The sequence below is a fragment of the Electrona antarctica genome (genome assembly GCF_951216825.1).
Source record: "Electrona antarctica genome assembly, chromosome: 8".
In the NCBI taxonomy this organism is placed as follows: domain Eukaryota; kingdom Metazoa; phylum Chordata; class Actinopteri; order Myctophiformes; family Myctophidae; genus Electrona; species Electrona antarctica.
The window spans coordinates 10,362,598-10,382,707 of record NC_136789.1 but is presented as its reverse complement, the minus strand read 5'-3'; the positions used below and the strand labels follow the sequence as shown (position 1 = coordinate 10,382,707).

Sequence of the window (20,110 nt, the reverse complement as noted above, 5' to 3'; positions counted from 1 at the left end):
TCAAAAGCACTGTGAGAAAAGAGAGAGAGAGAGAGAGAGAGAGAGCGAGAGAGAGAGAGAGAGAGAGATCGAGAAGCATTTACTCACCTGAGCGTAGTCTCTCTCTACCGCTGCCTTCTTTTGGCTAAACGTCCTACAGGAAAAGAGGAGCACAGATTGGAGTCAGATTGGTTTGATCCAAGTCTGAATATTAAAATATAAATCACAGGAAAAGGGACTTTTGTAAATCAGATTTGAACCACATTCTTTGTGGTTTGAAATGCAAGTCAAATCTGATTTTGTTTTTTAAAATGGTCTCAGTCTGGACACTCGGTCACTAAAAGCCAGAAGTATACTTCCTCATGCGGTGGTGTTGATTGACGAAAATAGTCGATTTACAAACTGAGCTCAGCTCACGGCAGGCCACAATGCGCCGCATCGTGAGTTTGTATATCGGCTGTTTTCGGCGAGTGACACAGTCATAAGAGCATAAGACGGTATAAGATAAGCGTTACCCATGCCTGTGTTGCTGCGTCATTACCACAGCAACCGATGTAGATAAGTCAAATGTCTGAACATACACAAACTCGATCTTATCACTTGCAAGTAACTGTGTGTGCACAATCAGATTTGAAAGAGGTCAGATTTGAGAAACAAATCGGATTTACCTTCAGACTGAACTGAACAAAGCCTAAAAGACCACAGGCTCTCAGCAGGTTTGCCTGTCGATATAATGAATCACACGGAGAGTGTTGCAGTGCTGCAATCGCCCCATCCTTCCCTTCATCCTGTTATCTTCCTTCAAAAATGGTTTTCCCCCAGGAGACCACGTTGATGTCTGGATGTCTACTCGGGCCTGAAACTAAACTATCAACGACCCTTATGTCCTTCTGTGAGAAACTACATCTTTTCCTGCCAGCAAGAAAAATATCCAGAATTCTTTCACAAGAGTTCTTTCTCTCCCTCTCTCCCTCTCTCCCTCTCTCTATCTCTCTCTCTCTCTCTCTCCTCTCCTCTCCCAGGCTTGGCCTGCCTCTTCCTGTTGCACTCAGACTCTACATATATGGATATTTTGAATCAAAAGTAAAGTTGTAATAACACTTCTTTAATAACATGTCTTTGTAAACGTATCTTTAGTTGTACCCGAACCGGGTATCAATAAAGTTAATGTTTGTCTTACCTTTCTTTTCATTCACGGCTACAGGGTAAAATAACGTTGTTTAAAGCTGCAATCTTTACCTCTCGTGTTCTACCCATGTTTCGAAACCGGCGGGCCCCAACGTGCAATCGCCAACATTTCCACTGCTGAGCTACAACAGAGTTTTAGCGTTTGCGAAGGCGAGTGATTTCCATTTGAGCTTCTTGCAATACCTCCCATCAACCAGTAGTGGTCCTAGTACCCGACCACAGGATTGAAATGTCTCGATAGAAGAGCAGGTTGGCACAGGGGTGGGCAACTTTGATGATGGAGAGAGGGCCACTATATTTACAAACTCATTCCAGGGGGCCGCATTGCATATACAGGTATATACTGTCGGGATTCGGGAAGAAACCTCTTAGCTCTGTATTTGAACTTTTTTTGTAAATGAATGTGACGCGTTTTGAGTTTGTAGATCTGCTATTTTTGAATTGGAATCCTATTTATTTTTTGCTATTTTTGAATTGGAATCCTGAAAAGTAGCGTTTTATTACATTTCAAATGCATTTAGTTATACATGTTAACTTTATGAACTTTTTTTTAGATGGGGGTCGGCGGCCAAATACATATCACTTTGTGGGTCCACCTTGACATGAAAAAGTTTGAGCACCACCACTGATATAGCAACATATGTTTTTCAGAAAACCATTTAGGATTTAGAAGACTCAGTCAGTTCTAAAGTCTGCCTAAACAGTTAACTGTGAGAGCGTAAACGTGGACGGACCCCCTCGCGGTCAGCGGGATGTGACAGTGATGACGAGGGCCATACCATGAGGGATTCATTCATCTGCACATAGAATAATCCAAGTCAAGCGAAGACGGGTCAGTGACCTAGCAGGATAAACCTCTGTGCAGCAGGATTCGTCTCAGGTCATTAAATCATGTTGGGACTGGCCTGCGTGCCATGCTCTCGCATTCCGTCTGCCTCTCGCCTCCTTTTCCCCTTTCTCTCTGCATTCCCTAGGCCTAGACCAGTAAACATTTTCATATTATATTGAGATTTAACGTCAAAATTTGTCAAGATCTGTCAACATTTTCCCTAAATAGCAGACCTACAAGCTCAGATCGCGCCGTATCACGAAGCGTTGTTGTGACATTGTAGATCAACTATTTTCGAATAACCGAAATGTGAAATAGGGCTTGCTTTTTAATTTTGCTGGGGACCCACTGAAGCTCCCTAAAGCAGGGGTCTTTAACAGGTGGTCCAGGACCCCTAGGGGTTTTTCAGAGTTACTACAGGGGGTCCGTCAAATCTTTGTGCTCACAACGTCTCGCAATGCGAGCCGTTGTGAGCTTGTAGATTGGCTATTTTCGGCAAAGAGGTTTGGTGTAGAGGGGGAAAAGAGTACACAGTGAAAGGTCAAGTTTACCAAATATTGACGGTTAGTGGTTAAATAGTGATAATACTGATAACACTGATAATAGTGCTGTCAAAACGACTATGAAGCTGTGTTAGCTGTCTATGAAATCTTAAAAGAAAAAGAAAAAGAAAAAAGAAGAAAAAAACCATTTCATATTATATGTAGTGGGGGTCCTTGGACTCCCTGCTTCATCTCTCTCAGCTAGGGGGTCCTTGGCCTGCAAAACATTGAAGACCCCTGCTCTAAAAAGGACCCCTGGGAGTCCCCGGATCCCACTTTGAAAACCACTGCCCTGGGCTCACCTCATTGCAATGCCTCCCTGTCTGTCATTTGACTGCATTTCTAATGTTGCCCAACCATTCTCCAACCAAATCGGTAAGCAGCCCTCCCCCAATCCTCTGGCTTGGGTTTGACTTTGTTCCCCCCTCTTTCATTAACCACATGAACCCCATCACATCCCTATTCTGGGCATGTCACAATTAGGCAGACATTCTGCGAAAACAGGTGAACGTTTAGGCGTAAATAGCACATCTACTTTAGGTATGTTTTGATGCCAATACTTTTGTACTTTCATTCAAGTACCTATAGTGTTTCTGCATGGCAGACAGTATTGATACTTTTACTTAGGTAAACAAAGTGAGTACGTTTTCAACCACTGCTTGACAGTGTATAGGGTTTTACGTGATTAATGACACAGTGTGCCTCCCCCGTTGAACAATCCCCAAGGTAGTCTAGTCAGTACATCTGGAGGCCCTCCATGTTTCTCACTTCCAGCTGTTTGGGGGCCCAGATCACAGCTCTGTTGCCACCAACCAACCACACACAGGAAGCTGGGAGCCAATGGTCTGTCAACTTAACCCAAAAACTACTACGGCTGAAGACACAGCCAGTGTTGCCATGTCCACTTATTATAAGCGACGCTGGGCTTCTTTTCTGAAAAGTTTTTTGCAAATATTGGTAGTTGCGGGTTGCGTTTTTTGGGGGCTTGTTTCTAAAGTTTAGTTGCTTATTTGGGCTTGATTATGACAGGCATGTTTCAGGGGGGCTAGCCACTAGGCTAGTCTCCTAATGTTGTTTAAACCAGTGATTCTCACCCAGTGACATTTCCGTATCAAGGACTCCCAGATTAATGTATTTGTACAAGGACCCTACAACATCTAAACATGTTTTGTGCCAGGGACACCCATACCAGATTTGTGTTCTGGTATGTGGAATCTAAAATATTCCACATTTGTCACTTTTTTCCCAAGATTTTTTATTTTTATTTTTAAATAGCAGATCTACAAGCTCACAACGCATTGCATTGCGACGTGTTGTGAGCTTGTAGAGCGGCTATTTTCAAATAGCCCTAGTCGCTTCTTTTGGTTTTCATAGAACTGGTTGCTTATTTCTCTCACAAAATCTGGCAACACTGGACACAACCACCACACCATCTGGTAATGTCTACCTTTTGGCGTCTGTCTGCGCACACTGTCCATTTCTGCTGTGGTGGTAATTAAATGCCCTAAGGAGTACGTACACATACAGTAGGTAATGCACAGATTACATACTGTACGCCCAAAGTGAGTTTGAAAACATGACCCAATGACAAAACAACTCCCATAGCTACTGGGAGACAATACAATACAACAATGTGCCAACACAGCACTGACAGCAGCTGCAGCAAGATTTGTTAACTACTGCAATAAAAAATTGAATGGAATACAACCACCCTAAGGACTACCTAACCATTGTGTTCTGTACAGAGTGGACCTCAGACATAGACCTATTGCACATATAAACGGAGCTGCTACCTTTAAACACATTTGAAATACGAGGCTTTTTTTGTATATATGTCAATACCTTTGGGGGGGAAATGCTGCAAATTGTCCCAAAAGTGACTGCAAAGGGATTTCTGTTATTTGTTTCAAAAAGCTGTATACCCTTGCCATCAAGTACAGTATAACGTTGCAATGTGCCCCCGCCAAATGTACATTCCCCGTTTATTTCTTAAATTGTTCTTTATTATGTTTTGACACTTGCTTTGGCCATGTAAATGTATGTTTTCTCATTGCCAATAAAGCTCCTTTTCATTGAATTGAAATTGTAATGCCACCCTAGACCGACGCACACATCTCTCAAAGTTCAGCACAATGACAGCACACCCCTCCCTGTGGATATTCCCTGACCCTCTAGCTCATTGATTCTCAAAGTGGGGTCCAGCGGGGACCCACAGGGGTCCTTGAAAGGGCTCCAGGGTGTGCCCTGCAGCCAAATGTGTTAATTTAGCATAAAAAACAAGAAATATTACATAGTAATTTGTCAGGTGAAACGCTGGTTCTGTTGTGCATCTTTCCTGCTCTCCAGTTTGCTCATAACATTAGGCGGTGTTATCAGGCGCTCTGCTGAGTCCGCTCCGCTGTGGTGTTTATATATGTTTATGGTTGAGAGTGTGGTCTGGCATTGCAGATTTGCAGACTTCCACCGTGCCTGCCCGTGTCATAGCTTAGGAGGTAGCCAATCATGACTAGGTCGCTACTACGAGATTGGCTGGCTGCGTTTAGGCGGCTCCCATTGGCTTATGCGGCGTTTAGGTGGCTCCCATTGGCTTAGGCGGCATGGGGGCGACTCCCATTGAGGACTAGGTCGCTATTAAAAATGGGCCTGTTGTCAGGTTTCACCTGACAAAAACTGTTTAACCACTTCAAGCCTATTTCCTACTTTTATACTTTTTATTCGAAAATAGCCAATCTACAAGCTCACAATGCATCGCACTGCAATGTGTTGCAAGCTTATATATCTGATATTGTTGAAAGATTTTGAAAGATCTTCGGGAAAAATAAATCTTCTTTTTTAGGGGTCCCTCACACAAAGATGTTTTCAGATGGGGGCCCAAATACATATCAATTTAGGGGTTCTTGCATGAACATGTTTGAGAACCACTGTCACCCAAGGGCCAGAACAGTCCATGGACATTATGAGAATCTGGCCCACAACAATGTCCTCAAAGGAAAACATAATTAACAATTAGTTTGAAGGCAAATTAATTAAAAATATTGCCAAATGAATAGTTACCATTTGAGTACATGTATGTACTGTAATGTAAAACATGTGTCCATGTTTAAAACCTAGTGTTGTGTGTTTCATCAGTGACATGTGAAGTGCCGCATATCAGACAACTGGTGAGATAGTAGACTAGACTGATCTAAAAGTTGATACAGTCACAGCGTTGGAATGGATCATTTGATGTACGCCGTAATCTTTTCATTGTAAACCTACAGTATTAAACCAGAGTGACACATAAAGCTATAATGTGCTTCAAGTTTCCATTCAATTGTCCAATGCGTGGCCCTTCGCTCACTTAAAGCGAAAAAAGCAGAATCTAATGGCCTTCTGGGAAAAGAAATGCTGCCCACTGCTGCTCTATAGACGAATTCAGAAACGGGTCTCATGGTCGCAGCTTACGTATTTCCTGTAGGTGGAGCCGACATAGCTGCGGGGTAAACCTGCACCTCTTCTACTACAGTGAACTGTAGAGTGACTGATGTTAGTCTGCCTCAAAGGTTACTCTTTTACCTGCTTTTTACTAGTATGAGATATAAAGTACAGCAGCCTTCTTTTGGGCTTGTTTTCATAGACCTGGTTGCTTGTTTCTCTTTCAAAACCTGGCAACATTGGTTCTCACCTGAGGTCCTCCAAGAGATCACATTCTGTCTGGTGTTTGATGTGTAGCCTGCCCAACTGCTCCGCGTGAATGTGTTTCAACTCCTGGGTCACTCGGACCTGACCGGAGAGGAGAGGACCAAAACAATTCACGTCAACAGGCATGTTGAAAAAGATCAATATTCATTCATTTACAGTCAACAAACCACACGAATAAAACACAAAAAATACTTTTCCTCAAATGCCAGCTTTATGAGATGAGTGTTTCTAGAAGTCTGTTGTTTCAGCTGAGGTTAGCAGCATTAATGACAACAAGCAACAGCTCAGCTAATCAGTTCCAATCATTAGCGAGCCAGCAGCCCTTCCCAGGTAAAACACTGGTCTCTGGGGGGCTCTGTGCAAGAGGTTGAACAGGCTCTCTGGACTGACTCCTAATTGGCTATGGAGAGTTCTGTTGCATGATGAATAATTGGAAGTTTGGTCAACTGGAAAACTATGATCAAGGGGAAATGCAAGCATTTATTTCTAAATGCAGTATATTCACTTTGAGGGAGTATTGGAAATCACAATGACAAAACAGCTTCAGGAATCCTTCCGTTTCTGTCTTTCCGAACACACTAAACCTGAACTTCTCAATGTGTCAACCAAACCATGAGGGCCTTTAGCGGGCTGCATTTCTGTGGCTTTAATTGTTTTGCTGTAAAAACCAATACCAGGATACAAATTATTCTGCCTGTGGAAATTACATTGGGACACCAAAACACCAATTAGTCTTACAACAATCTTTGTGTTTCACTCAATTCAAGATGATAGATATGGTTGGGGTTGAGAGATGCAGGAGCAAACATTTAGTATGGCACACTAAAAGAAACCGAGCTTTTTTAAATGAAACTTTTTAAATGAAACTGAATTCTGCTTGCAAAGAGGTTACACATTTGGACACCAAAAAAGTGTCAAGTGGGATTCTTCAATTCAACACAATGTGTGAATGTAGTACAGGCAATATTATAATGATACCCCACGCAGACAGTGTCACATAAGGGAATCCCTGTTGAATCTCAACAGTTAAAGCAGCTTAAATGGACTGGACTGATGAAATATATTTATGGTACTCTGCTAGTACTCTGATATTCATTAATGACACCAACATTACACCATTTTGGAGTTTCCATTTGGCTCACTTGCTCTTCCTTCCAGTCATTCAAACCATGCCCCGTACTGATTAGTGAATAACGGGGATATAAAGTAAATCATCATTCATGTTCTGCTCTTATGCTGTGGAACGATCACTGCAAATCTTTGCAAAGGGAATCACCTTTGATCTACCTGGTGCTGTACAGTCATTTGGGATATCCAACATATAGAAGAGACTTGATATTTAAGACTCAGCATAAAGGATTGTCAGAGAGTCTTAAACTATAGTCATAAAATCGTTTGAGATTGTTGAGATAATACATTTTGTCCATGATGAACCTATATGATTTACATATTAAAGTACAAGTTCACATAATGTCTGGACTGGCCTATGATTAGATTAGTTTAGATTACTTTCTCGTGAGTAGGCCTAGTACGCATCCAGGCTGGCAATGTAGCATATCCTACCATAACAAAAAACTTTTATATATAGGCCTAATAGGTATAGGCTATATATATCTTCAGCCAAATAGGATCAATAGTTTCTTTACCAACTTGTAAGACCATTGCATGATAATATCAATAGCACAGATCATGAACTGTGCTGTGTTCAAACAATCTTTCCAAATACAATTCGCGTACCTAATATTTGTATCAAAAAACTGTGCATAACTACTTCAGTCGTGAAAAATGACCAGGGGAGGCCTGGCATTTAAATCAGTCATAACTTCACAGTATGTTCAGTCGTAGCCCAACCTGGAACATAGCATTTTTAGAGAGATTCTATGGTATTTTAATTCGCAAGAAGAAGTCCTGCAACTGCTGCAACTATAGCAATAAATGTATGTAATAAACGTATCTAATCCATATAGTTCGTACTGTATCGTACAGAAAAATACATCCTATCTCGGCTTCAACAAAGCAACTTTAAACTGAGGTCCAAACGGCCAACAGCAGCAGCGATGGCGAGTCGTGTTTTTGAAATATGATCCCATATAAACATTTTCGCACACAAACAGACAGCACCGATAATACTTGATCTCCAGATCCTCATCCAACCACTTAAAACGCATTAAAGTGGACTTTCCCCCCCTCTTCTTTGCTTTGCATGCAGGCAAGAAGCCACGCAAACACTTTTATCACATTACACACTGCTGTTTCCTTTACTTTACCCCCCTCCCGACACACTGAGTACTAGTAACACACATGGGACTTCTTGAAAATATTCTTTTACTTCAAAGCTACGATTCAGTGAAGGAAAATGCACCGTGGGGTCGCAAAAATCAACAACAATAATAAGCAGGCAAAAAAGCCCCTCAACTCAACCATCCACCACCACGCAAAGCCTAGCCTATTCAACTTTAAACAAGTTGCTCAGCAACAAAAAAAAACATTTTCCCCAACAATTTAATAATGCAGCAGGCATTTTCGTCGAGACGTTTTTTTTTGGCAGGCTTTTATCTCGAGTCTAGAAGAATGAGACACAGACAGACAGACAGACAGGGACAGAAAAGCTTACCTTCCTCGGTGGGGGTTGCATTTCTAAATGTCTTCACATAAGAACAAAAACTAAAAACAAAAAAAAGAAAAGAAAAACAAAACTCGGAAAAAACACGAAAGTTTAATAATCCGGACTGGGGATCAACTTTGCGTGCGAAGGTTTTCCAATAATAGATGGTGGTGGTGGTGAATGGTGATGGTGATAATAACGGGACGGAGCTGATTTGTACCCTCTTGGATCAAGCGGCCATGACGAGCTCAGCCGACCCGTTGGAGGAGGAGGTTTTTTTAGCAGCAGCAGCAGCAGCAGCAGCGTCCCATCAGTGCAGTCCTCTCTGCTCTCTGTGTACTGCCCCGGGGCGCAGAAATAAAGCAGCTTCAACTCCACCATGCAACCATTCAGCAAGCAGAGAGCGAGCGGGGTTTCCGGTGGAACAGAGAGAGAGGGAGAGGGAGGAGGGGGGGCGGGGGGGGGGGGGGGGGGGGGGGGTGATGAGGATGATGATGATGGCGATACAATTCAATTCAAAGGAGCTTTATTGGCAGTACGTTTACATTGCCAAAGTGTCATTTGAACTACAATAAAAACAGTTGAAAATGGGGAAAGTAGCCTATACAGTTGGATACAGCATGTTGTAAACAGAGATGTCACATATGCATCGTTATATACATGTTATACAGGGTATAAAGTTTTTTCTTTTTCTTTCTTTTTTTAGTTACTTTGGGACAAATAGCAGCATTTTTCTCAAGACTATTTAAATAGTATACAAAAAATCAGATTTGAGATGTGCGACACACTAGCCCTGGAACATGACTGACTTGACTGTGTCATGCAGCGACTTCAGCCTGTTTTTTCGCGGCCGCTACATTTACAGAGCAAACGTGTACATAAACGCATTACAAATATAAAAGTGCTCGCCAAGATGCCTCGGATGTTAGAAATTTGCCGGGTCGGCTATTAGCACCCGTGCATTCCGCGTTGTTTTATAATAAAAAATAATGCATTTTTATCCGAGCGCCACGGCTATTTTCCCTCAAAATGGGTGCGTTCGGAATTGCACATCGAGAGCGCACTCGCCTATTAGTGTGTATTGGCAGTGCGGTCAGCGTGCCTATATCGAACGCACCCAGTGTTTCAGCGTGCAACTCTCCCCCCAACCGATAGGGGCGCGACGCGCGTAGTTGAAAGCCTAGGGCGAAAAAACTGGGAAACTGCCCGGCACTCGGATAAAAATGTTTTTTTTAATTAAACACCGCGGAATGCACGGGTGCTAATAGCCATATATCTATGCTAATAGCCGACCCGGCACATTTCTAACATCCGTGACACCTTGGTGAGTACTTTATATTTGTAATGCTGAACATTTATTTACACGTTTGATCTGTAAATGTAGCAACCGCGAAAATCAGGCTGAAGTTGCGCCGTGACGCTCGTGGAAGTATCCTACGAGCAGTGTTGCCAGGTTAAGGTTTTGGAAGAGAAACAAGCAACCAGGTATATGAAAACAAGACAAAAAGAAGCCCGACCATAGCTATTTGAAAATACAAAAAAAATATTATTATTATTTTATTTTTTTATGATGTGGAATATTCTTTGAAACACAAGATATTTTTTTTATGTAGGGTCCTTTAGTTGGACAAATACATTCATGTGGGGGTCCTTGACATGAAAATGTGTGAGAATCACTGGTTTAAACAACATTAGGAAACAAGCCCAATTAAGCAACTAAAGCCCCCCCAAAAAACGCAACTAATTACAAATTACAAACAACTTTATAAAATATGAAGCCCGAAGTCGCTTATAATAAGTGGACATTATGGCAACACTGGCTACGAGCGTCATGTGAACATGGCTAGCGACTCACGGAGAAAATGCAAGGGAAATTTAAAAAAAGAAAAGAAAAACCCTGGGAAAGAGGGAAATCAACAGATCCCTCTAGCGGCCGTATTGAGGAAATGCAATTTATGGGAATAAAAATATACAAATAAAAACACGATTTATACTTTATATATACGATTTATACTTTATATATACGATTTATACTTTATATATACGATTTATACTTTATATATACGATTTATACAATGGCGCATAGTGAGCTTGTAGGTCTGCTATTTTCGCTATTCTGCTATTATAAATTAGGCCTTAAGAAGCCCATAGAGTTGCTATTAAAAACCCTGGGATCAACAACGCAGCGGCCTCTATTGGCCACACGTGGATTATTGGAGGGGATTAAACCCTGACCCCCATGCCTGCACATCTGTGTGCATGTGGTTTTCAGCGAGTTATTATCATCATCGTCATCTCCTTCTCCTCCTGGGATTATGTAAATGATGGAGTACTATAATATCATCCTAATGGAGCAAAGTGCAAACCATGACCTTCCTTCCTGCCCATTCATGTTCAACCAATGTTCTTTTGGGATTAATAATGACTCCTGGCTTGACTGTGGATGTGGTGCAGTGGCACAGAACCATAAAGATAACTAACATTATATTAATGCAGTGCGGTTCTCAACGAGTGGTCTGGGGTCCACCAGTGGTCCTTGAGGGGGTTCCAGCTAGGTGGTCCCCAGCTGAATGATGTAGTAACTAGAAAAAGTGCCCTTCTGGGCACAGGTCTCCACCAGGAGGATAGGAGTGTGTGTGATTGTGTTTGGCAAAATGTTTAGGAGTGATATAAACATGTTTGTTTGTTTTTTGCAACAATTTTCTTCATTGTGTTGAGGAAATACAGAGTCAGATCACTCATAGCATCTCTGAGGATAGAATTCTGGATGAGCGCAGTTGTAGCGCGACGCTATTTTCAGCATGCCACCAAGTGTAAAATCTGCCATTATGACACCATCAAGGCACCGCCAATTTCGTCGACTAAATTAACTAGAATTAGTTGACTAAAATCTTATGCATTTAGTTAACAAAAACTAGACTAAAGGTAAAACATTTCAGATGACTAAAATGTGACTAAAAACTAAGTGTATTCCAAAGCCTATGACTAAAACTAAATCAAAATTTGCTGTCAAAATCAAGCACAGGCTCGCGAGGGGTTAATGTCTTCAAAAAAGGTCATTTTGGGCCCAGGGCCATGACCGTGCCTTAAAAGTAATCAGGAAATCTCAAGAAGAGTCAACAATCGAGAGGAGCTTATTTGTCACTCACTCATTCTCTCACTCGTACAGGTGCAAGCAGCAGGGCATGTTCCGCAAGACCGTGCTTAACAGCAACCGAATATACACAAGATAATAAATGGAGAGATAGCACTGGATGAAACTAAAACAATAAAAAAAGAGATACTGTAGATAAGAAATAAGATAGACACGCACTCTAACCGTCGTTAAAAAACCTCTTACCAGATTTTGTTTTGGGGCTGGGGGGGGGGGGGGGGGGGTATTTAGTGCAAGTAACAGTGTGAGCCAAACACTGGTGATTTACAGATTAATGTGCTTTTATTAAATTATTTATTGTTCTTTTGTTTCGATTTTTCGTCCATGTCCTCGTTCAGGGCTCTGAAAGACGCAGGTGGGGAAAAAACTCCTCCTTGAACCCTCACTGTCACAAACAATCCATTACTGGGGTGGTGTTTGTCCTTTTGACCCTACTCAAACACCTGCTGCCGTATCCTAAAAAACATACAGGTGAACCGCAATCTCCTGATTGAAATGCACAGAGGCAGTGTTCTGTGTGGAACGCCCCAAGGTTCTAAAATGTAACCTGGGGTGTTCTAACAAGTTCTAACAAGTTATAGGGGAGGGTACAAGTGTTATAGAGCATTTTGCAGATAGTAGTCTCCACTTCCGCTTTATATTTTACTCATGATAGAGCTTCCGTTGCTCCAGACGTATGCCGGAAGCATTTGGAAAAAAAGAGGACAGACTCTGACAGTCTGGCAACGCGAGACTATGCAGATAGACTCCTTTCATGCCATCAGGACGGTTTTATTTGAGAGTTAAATATCATCTCTCTCTCTCTCTTTGGGTAGAATCTGGGCAGGAGAGTTGAGGAGTGGAAGGATGAAGGTGAACCAGCGGATGAGCAGCTGCACAGAGCTTCACTTAGCAAGTTAGCATCTCCAGTGTTTAAAAAGAATATTGTGGAGTCTCGGGACGGGATCTAGCTGAGGACCATTTAGCCCACTGTTTCCCAAACAGTGGATGGGGATCCGTCTTTGGGCTCGGGGGCCATGGCGGGAACCATCTTTGGGGCTTGTAGATGTGATATTTTGTTATTATTATTTTTTTTAATATATGTTTATTGGTAGCAGGTTTCAACAATTTAAGTTTAGTTTGAACATACAATTTTTTTCCATTTTATTTATCCCTCTCCCCACAGTTATCGTCATCATTAAAACAATATAAAAAAGCATTTTGTACAAAACGGGCCACTCCTGAAGACTTTGGAAGGCAATCTTAGCCAATCAGTGTAGAATCTGAGAAATCAAACAGACTCGTCTTGATCACATGACTACAGAGATCATGTATACCGATTTGCATGAGATTTGGATGAAATCTGTGCGACTATTGTAAACAATGTGTTTTGCAGAAATCGGTTATAGCGTCACCATGAGGCTGGTTTGGAAAATAAATTGTGTCATGTCGTCCTCAGCCTAGTGGAAATGTGCGTGTATAATTTTACGGAAATTGCACACTGTGTTTGTGATTTGTGGCATTTTGTTCGAAACGGACCAATCATGTGAGCTTTGGAAGCGAATCTTAGCCAATCAGGAAGGAAGATGGGAAATGGTGCAGATCTGTGTTGATCACATGACTATGGAGATAGTGTATACCGAATTGTGTGATGTATGGATAAAATGTGTACGAGTAATCTACAGAAATGTGTTTTGCCTAAATGGGCCTCATGGTGGCGCTTTAACAGGCCGTTGAGGAATATTTGGGGCAGAGGTTCGTCGTTGGCATCCAGGGAGTGTGTGTGCAAAGTTTGGCATGGATCGGGCCAACGGTGCCGGAGATTAGCTGGTAACAGACGGACGGAAGGAAGGACGGACGCACACACACACACACGGACGGAGTGCAAAACATACTCTCATAATAAACATACTCTCTCCCCATGCCTTCGGCCTGGTGGAGACAACTAGGCCTACATCATACTAGGCTACATTGTAGTTGGTAACCAAATGGACCCGAACTCTTGAGAGTGTAAAATTAAACCAAATTGGTTTCATTTTACGCTCTCAAGAGAAAACATCTGCATTACTTAATTTACAAAGACGTTTACACAATTAGAGAATGTAGAAGAATTGTTATTTTGATCAACGTTTGCCAACATGGAATTGCGTGTCAACGATAACAAAATATTCTGGCTAAAATGAATGTCATCAATGGTGGTCCATAGCTCAAATGCTGAATAAGATTGATATGGGAAAAGGTTGAAAACCACTGCATTAATGCATGGTTAGGCATATATTCATACACAGTACCCGCTCACTGTTGACAGACAGCCTATCCATTCATATATTAATTGCTGTGGGGTGTATAGTGAAAATAGACATATTACATTATTGCTGTTTTCACAACTTTTGTGCAGCACTCTGAAGTAGAGCATAGATTTACGAAAACATACAAAAGTTGAAATAATATGGAGTCTGCTGTCAGGTTTCTGCCCGACAGCAACCATACCATGTTTCAGATGGACAAGTTTATCAAAGGAAGGCAGTGCAATATTATATTATTAATTTATTATTTAATCTGATAATCTTTACAGTCACTGACAGTGACTGTAAAGTAGGCCTATTCTCACTACAGCCAGTTTACTGCCACTGAATCTGAATGGACCTGATGCATCTATAGATATAATTATTAGCAAGAATCATCTTTCCCAAATTCAGATGTCATGCTATGAACAAACCAATTAATTACACTACAATCAACAGATGCATGATTACATCATTTGTTTGAGGTCTGACATTAGAGTCTGTTTAGTAGGCTGTTAGCATTTCTTGCACATAAGCCTAATTTAAAATAGCCTTTGACACTGTAAACAGAATGAAACACAAGGCCTTTTGTGGAAAGATTTTAATATCTTTTTTATTTATTTTCAACATAGTACAGTAAATATTATACAGGTACAAACTTGCCTTTACTTCTGTCACCGGCTTCACTAACTGATAGTCATGTACAATACTTAAAAAGAAAAAAAGATAAAGAAAAACTTCAGAAACACAAATTTTAATGTCAAATGAAATCTCAGTATCTGCGTTAATGTGGTCCTGACCCGTTGTTATGAGAATATTCTGTCACCATATTGTTGCTTTGTTTTTTAATACAAAACATTGCAGCAACTTTGGGTTGGGAAGTTCATAATCTCAAGATGCTAAATTTGTACTCAATGTGTGGAGAAAGGGACATTTCTTATATTCATATATTTTCCCTCTGAACAATAACCATTTTAATTAAAACTGAACAGGGTTGAATGGTCAAAGGAAACTTGAAAACAATACATTAGAACAACATATAACATACATTATCTCCGTTGCAAGCACAGAATATAAATCCATGCTTCAGAGCATTATAAGCATAATCTATATTCCATCACACCACACGACCGAGCATAAATTAAGCCTAATTTATACTTTGTCGCACCACGCGGTGTCGCTTTTTGAAAAACATCTGTAGCGAAATGGCTTGTAGATCTGCTATTCTCGACGGGTGACACTACAGCATTAGGGTGTAACCATCTTCTGTTCGGTCATTGCAGTCAATTGTTTTGTAGTGTAGGTCAGTGGTTCTCAACGTTTTCAGTCTGCGACCAGACCCCCAAAATAATCATACCCCCAACCCCCCCCCCCCCCCCCCCCCCAACCCTGAATCAATCATGTGGGGTCCCGACCCACAGGTTGACAAAACCACTGGTGTAGGTGATAAATAAACATTGATTATGTTATGTAGTGTTTTAAGTGCAGAGGAACAGAGTAGACAGTGGAGAAATGCATACCAGTTGCTGATGCTTTGCAAGATAAAAACCCCCTCCCAAACACATCTGCGTCCCGCATTTAACCCCGCCCACACGTCAATCATTATTTTGGCATACCTGCTTTTTAATGCACTCCCCTGAAATCACTGATGCAAGGAACTACAGCACAGTTTGAACATGACGCGTGCCCTCCATTTGAAAAAGAATTCAGCCCAGTCAGTCAACTGATCGGTACAACTATAAATAACACTTATGGTTGAGAAAACACTTGCATTACATGTCACAGAGAAGAAAAGATCGTTATTCAGGAGCCTACACTTTAAACACAAGGCTATACAAACAGGTGAGTTTGAATTGTAACAAGGTTTTTTAACATCCACAAATCATCAGCATAGCATTCAAATAGACCCCGGTTCTGTGCAACGAGTCTTATGCATTGTTCGGTCTTGCATTACATTACAATTTCTGTAAGGAACAAAACAAATAATAATGGTTTGATTTTAAGTGACAATGCCTGGAGTCATTGTTATAGCTTAATATTTAGCACAATAATTATATTGTTAATTTGAGTTGTTTTTATGAACTGTTGTTTTGTGTTGTTTTTATCTCTCTCTCTCTAATTCCAACTTTGTATGTACTGTATACTAGTCCCTGTCATTGCCAACCCACACTGGTTGGTCTTGGGGAGGATGTAGTAGAGTAAGTAGACAATTACATCTCCTCCTAAATTTGCGGACCCTATTTTCGCCAGTGCCTTACACCTTCTCCCTAAACTTCTTTGCCTTTTTTACTATTTTGAAAAACATTTTAAAATTGTTCAACTGATTACTAGCCAATCTACATCGACACGTGAGCTTAGACTCAGTCATAGTACCAGTAAATGGCCCCCTCGCGACTTTCCCTACTTGCGGGATTTACTATTCTGTCTTTGCAACTCCAACGGGGCTGAGTCGGCTCAAGGGAACTTTGCAATGTTCGACACGGCAACTCACACGCTTTAGTGTGGTGTCTCTCGTCGCTCAAGTTCGCTTGAGATGGCGCCCCTCCGTCGTAGTCTAGAAATATACTTTATCGACCAAAACAAAGTAGTTATTTTGTAGCAGTTGTTGGAAAAATAGTGACGGCAGCGGGATTCTAACCCGGGAGGTGTGGATTGAGAGTCTAATGACTAACGAGGCACGCTACCAATCTGGCTGCCAAAGTGTGGTTTTCTGGCTGTATTAGAATGTGAGAATGCTGCGCCCCACGGGCACCCTAATACTTCTTACTAGTAGGGGGGGGTCAATCAGAGGCAGGCGGGGGCGGGTCTTTACGCAACCGTATCGGTGCCGCGAATGACACGCTTACATGCATGCAGAGGAACACACTAATACCTCCCAGTTCCAGCTCCCTGTGAGTTCTAGATCCCCTCCCATCAAGTAGGCCTAACGAGCCCTGAGTGTTAATTTAACTCTGACAATTTCTATCACTTTCTGGATTAAATAGACACCCAGGATTGTATACTGTGCGCGTATGTGCTGGTTTCAGTAGGCTATAGTTACTGTCTAAATGGAGTTGGCACTAAACTATGTGATCAATACCAGCCATTTGGAGGTCACATGGGATATTGCACACATACCACATGCATGCGTGCACATGCTCGTATTATGCACATACAGACTTGTGCGTAAGCGCTCGCACACACACACACACACACACACACACACACACACACACACACACACACACACACACACACACACACACACACACACACACACACACACACACACACACACACACACACACACACACACACTACAAGACGGGGGGAGGGGGACCACTGTCAAATTTACAATTGCAGTGGTGGAATTATTTTTCGCCTTATCTCTGGGGTGGAACGACTTGATCTTCACTGATATCAACATGGCATGGCCAGAATTAAAATACCGGTAAGTCTCTTTGAAGAAAGTACCTGTTTTAGTAGCATATACACATTTGTTTTATTACCTTTATATGTTTGTGCAAATGTCCTCATTTTCAATGCCTGTACCCTAAATTCTAAAGCCTGAGTTGCACATGGATGCGCATCACGTCGCGTACAAGAAATAGCAGATCTACTAGTTCACGTTGTGAGCTAGTAGATCTGCTACTTGTGGTGCGCGACACTGGAGCACAACTTAAGTGTGAACCAGGCATCGGCAGCTATAGTGCACCTTCTTTACCAAACCCTGGGTCAGTCCTGCTCAGAGCTACAGGGCAGAGGCTCCGAGCAGCAGCCAGCCAGTGACATCATTATCCCAACTCCATTGCATTGGTGTGCCGTGAGTAACTTCCTGCCACCCTGCCTGCTATTGTGTACCCAGGAAACCATGGCATCCTGTGGCAGCCTGCAGAGCCATTCCAAAGGGAATCCTACAGTCTCTCTATATAGGTTGAATCTATACTATACTGTAGCACACTACACACCGACACGTTGGAATGACTGGGTATTACTTCTATGGACAGTGTACTCTGCCTTGCCAGTCCTGCCGTTTGTATGGAACCCAAATAATTACATTACAACATGACCCCGGTCTATGTTGAAAAGGACTCTGAATCGAAGCCAGTCTATTCCGATCATGTTTGCCCACACCCACACCCATCTCGACATTAACGTCCCCTGGTTATAATGTAGTCACCAGAGGGTGTATTTCTATGTAAACGTATCTAATCATATTTTATTGCCTATGATGCTTCCTAAACACTGTATTTGAGCACGGGAGACAAATAAGACATAACTCTTTCCTAATCATCGTTTTCTATGCTAGCATGTTTGCAATGCACCGGATCATTTTGTGGGTTTATGTTCCAAAAAGAAAATTGTATCCATTCGCACGTACGCACGCACGCACGCACGCACGCACGCACGCACGCGCACACACACACACACACACACACACACACACACACACACACACACACACACACACACACACACATCTAGTTAGCTCAAAGCCGGTAAGTTACAAATGACGCATTATTTGGCCAATAACAAGAACCTACAACGATCTCATCTTGTGCCACCAACAAACCAATAATAAACCAATCTATATGCGAGCTTACTGAGTGCTCTGTGTGTGTGTGTGTGTGTGTGTGTGTGTGTGTGCGTGCGTGCGTGCGTGCGTGCGTGCGTGCGTGCGTGCGTGCGTGCGTGCGTGCGTGCGTGCGTGCGTGTTGAAGAAGTGAACGTCTTGTGCTGAAACAATAATGATTCTCCCGTCTGTCTCGCTTGAATGTTCGGTGAGCTTACACAACGTGCAACAAATGATCCTCAACACACCTGCCCCCCCGAACACATCAGTACACCTATGATGACATACTCATACATTTGCATATATTAGCTATAGTAAGTTGTCTTATAATACTCTTATTAAATGTATAAAGTTGTCTGTGGTCTTCACTAATATACTGGAAATGCCTCTACATGTTTTTTTTAATAATATACGGTTAAGGTATTATCCCCGTGAAGCTTCTCCACTTTGAGACTTATATTGAGTGGATCTGTTCTCACAAGTGAATGCGCTGCTGCTGCTACAAGCTGGAAGACAAATGTGTTAAACAAAGCTTGAATGTGACCCCGTTCCCCCAGAAAGGCAAATCAAAAAGCGTAGACCACCTGCACAGGTGCTTTTCCCCTAATGGATGACTGCAAAGTAACTGATACCCTGTCTGAAATTTACATGAAATTACCCCCCCTCCCACAAAAATAAAATAAAAAAATAAAATAAAATAAACATTATAAAAATTTGGCAGCATACAAATTCATGTACATTCACACCGCTGAAGTTACTGGCTGAACATCTGTACCAGCCTTCAGAACCAAAAATATATATATACAAACACACAACATATTTAAAAGCCAAAATATACACGAAATGTACTACACGGTTGGTCAGTGTGTCAAGAGTGTCGAAAAATAAAAATAAATGGTTGAAAGATAAAGAGAGGAAAAAGAAGAAGAAACAAAACATCTGGTAGGAGGAAGAAGGGGGAAAAAGCAGCTTTTCCGAATGACAAAGAATGCATAAAGTGACCCTTGCACTTTAATGTGCGTTCTTGACTCCTGTGTCCACCACCAATGTAAGACTTGCGTTATTTTTGAGCGATGTTTTGACTCCGGATCTGAGGGAGCACAGAGGGAGAGGGAGAGAGAGAGAGAGAGAGAGAGAGAGATGGGAACCAAAGGAAAGGAAGATGAGTTTAGGACACAGAGTTAGTGTTCATAAGGGCTGCATCGGCTCTCCAAAAGGGATTTAATATAGCAGAAGCGTAGATAGACTGACTGAAAAATTATAATAATAATAATCCGACATCTCTGCTTAACGATAGATGGCCAGCCGCCAGGCAC

The 20,110-nt window shown here is 41.9% G+C and overlaps 2 protein-coding genes across 4 annotated transcripts in view; both read right to left on the bottom strand.

Moving 5' to 3' along the window:
• LOC306927484 (F-BAR and double SH3 domains protein 2-like) overlaps positions 1–9,054 on the bottom strand; it is a 52,057-nt gene extending 43,003 nt beyond the window's left edge. The window contains exons 1-3 of the mRNA XM_079507245.1: positions 8,834–9,054; positions 6,203–6,300; positions 88–133 (exon numbers count right to left, since the gene is read on the bottom strand). Of these exons, the coding sequence (XP_079363371.1) occupies positions 88–133; positions 6,203–6,300; positions 8,834–8,854 (165 nt within the window). The 5' untranslated portion in view covers positions 8,855–9,054. The remainder of the gene's footprint in view (positions 1–87; positions 134–6,202; positions 6,301–8,833) is intronic.
• Positions 9,055–18,936: 9,882 nt separating this feature from the next.
• LOC306928301 (protein FAM168A-like) overlaps positions 18,937–20,110 on the bottom strand; it is a 46,900-nt gene continuing 45,726 nt past the window's right edge. For all 3 annotated transcript variants that reach the window (XM_079508314.1, XM_079508313.1, XM_079508315.1), the window contains one exon: positions 18,937–19,884. The gene's annotated coding sequence lies outside the window, so the exon portion shown is untranslated. The remainder of the gene's footprint in view (positions 19,885–20,110) is intronic.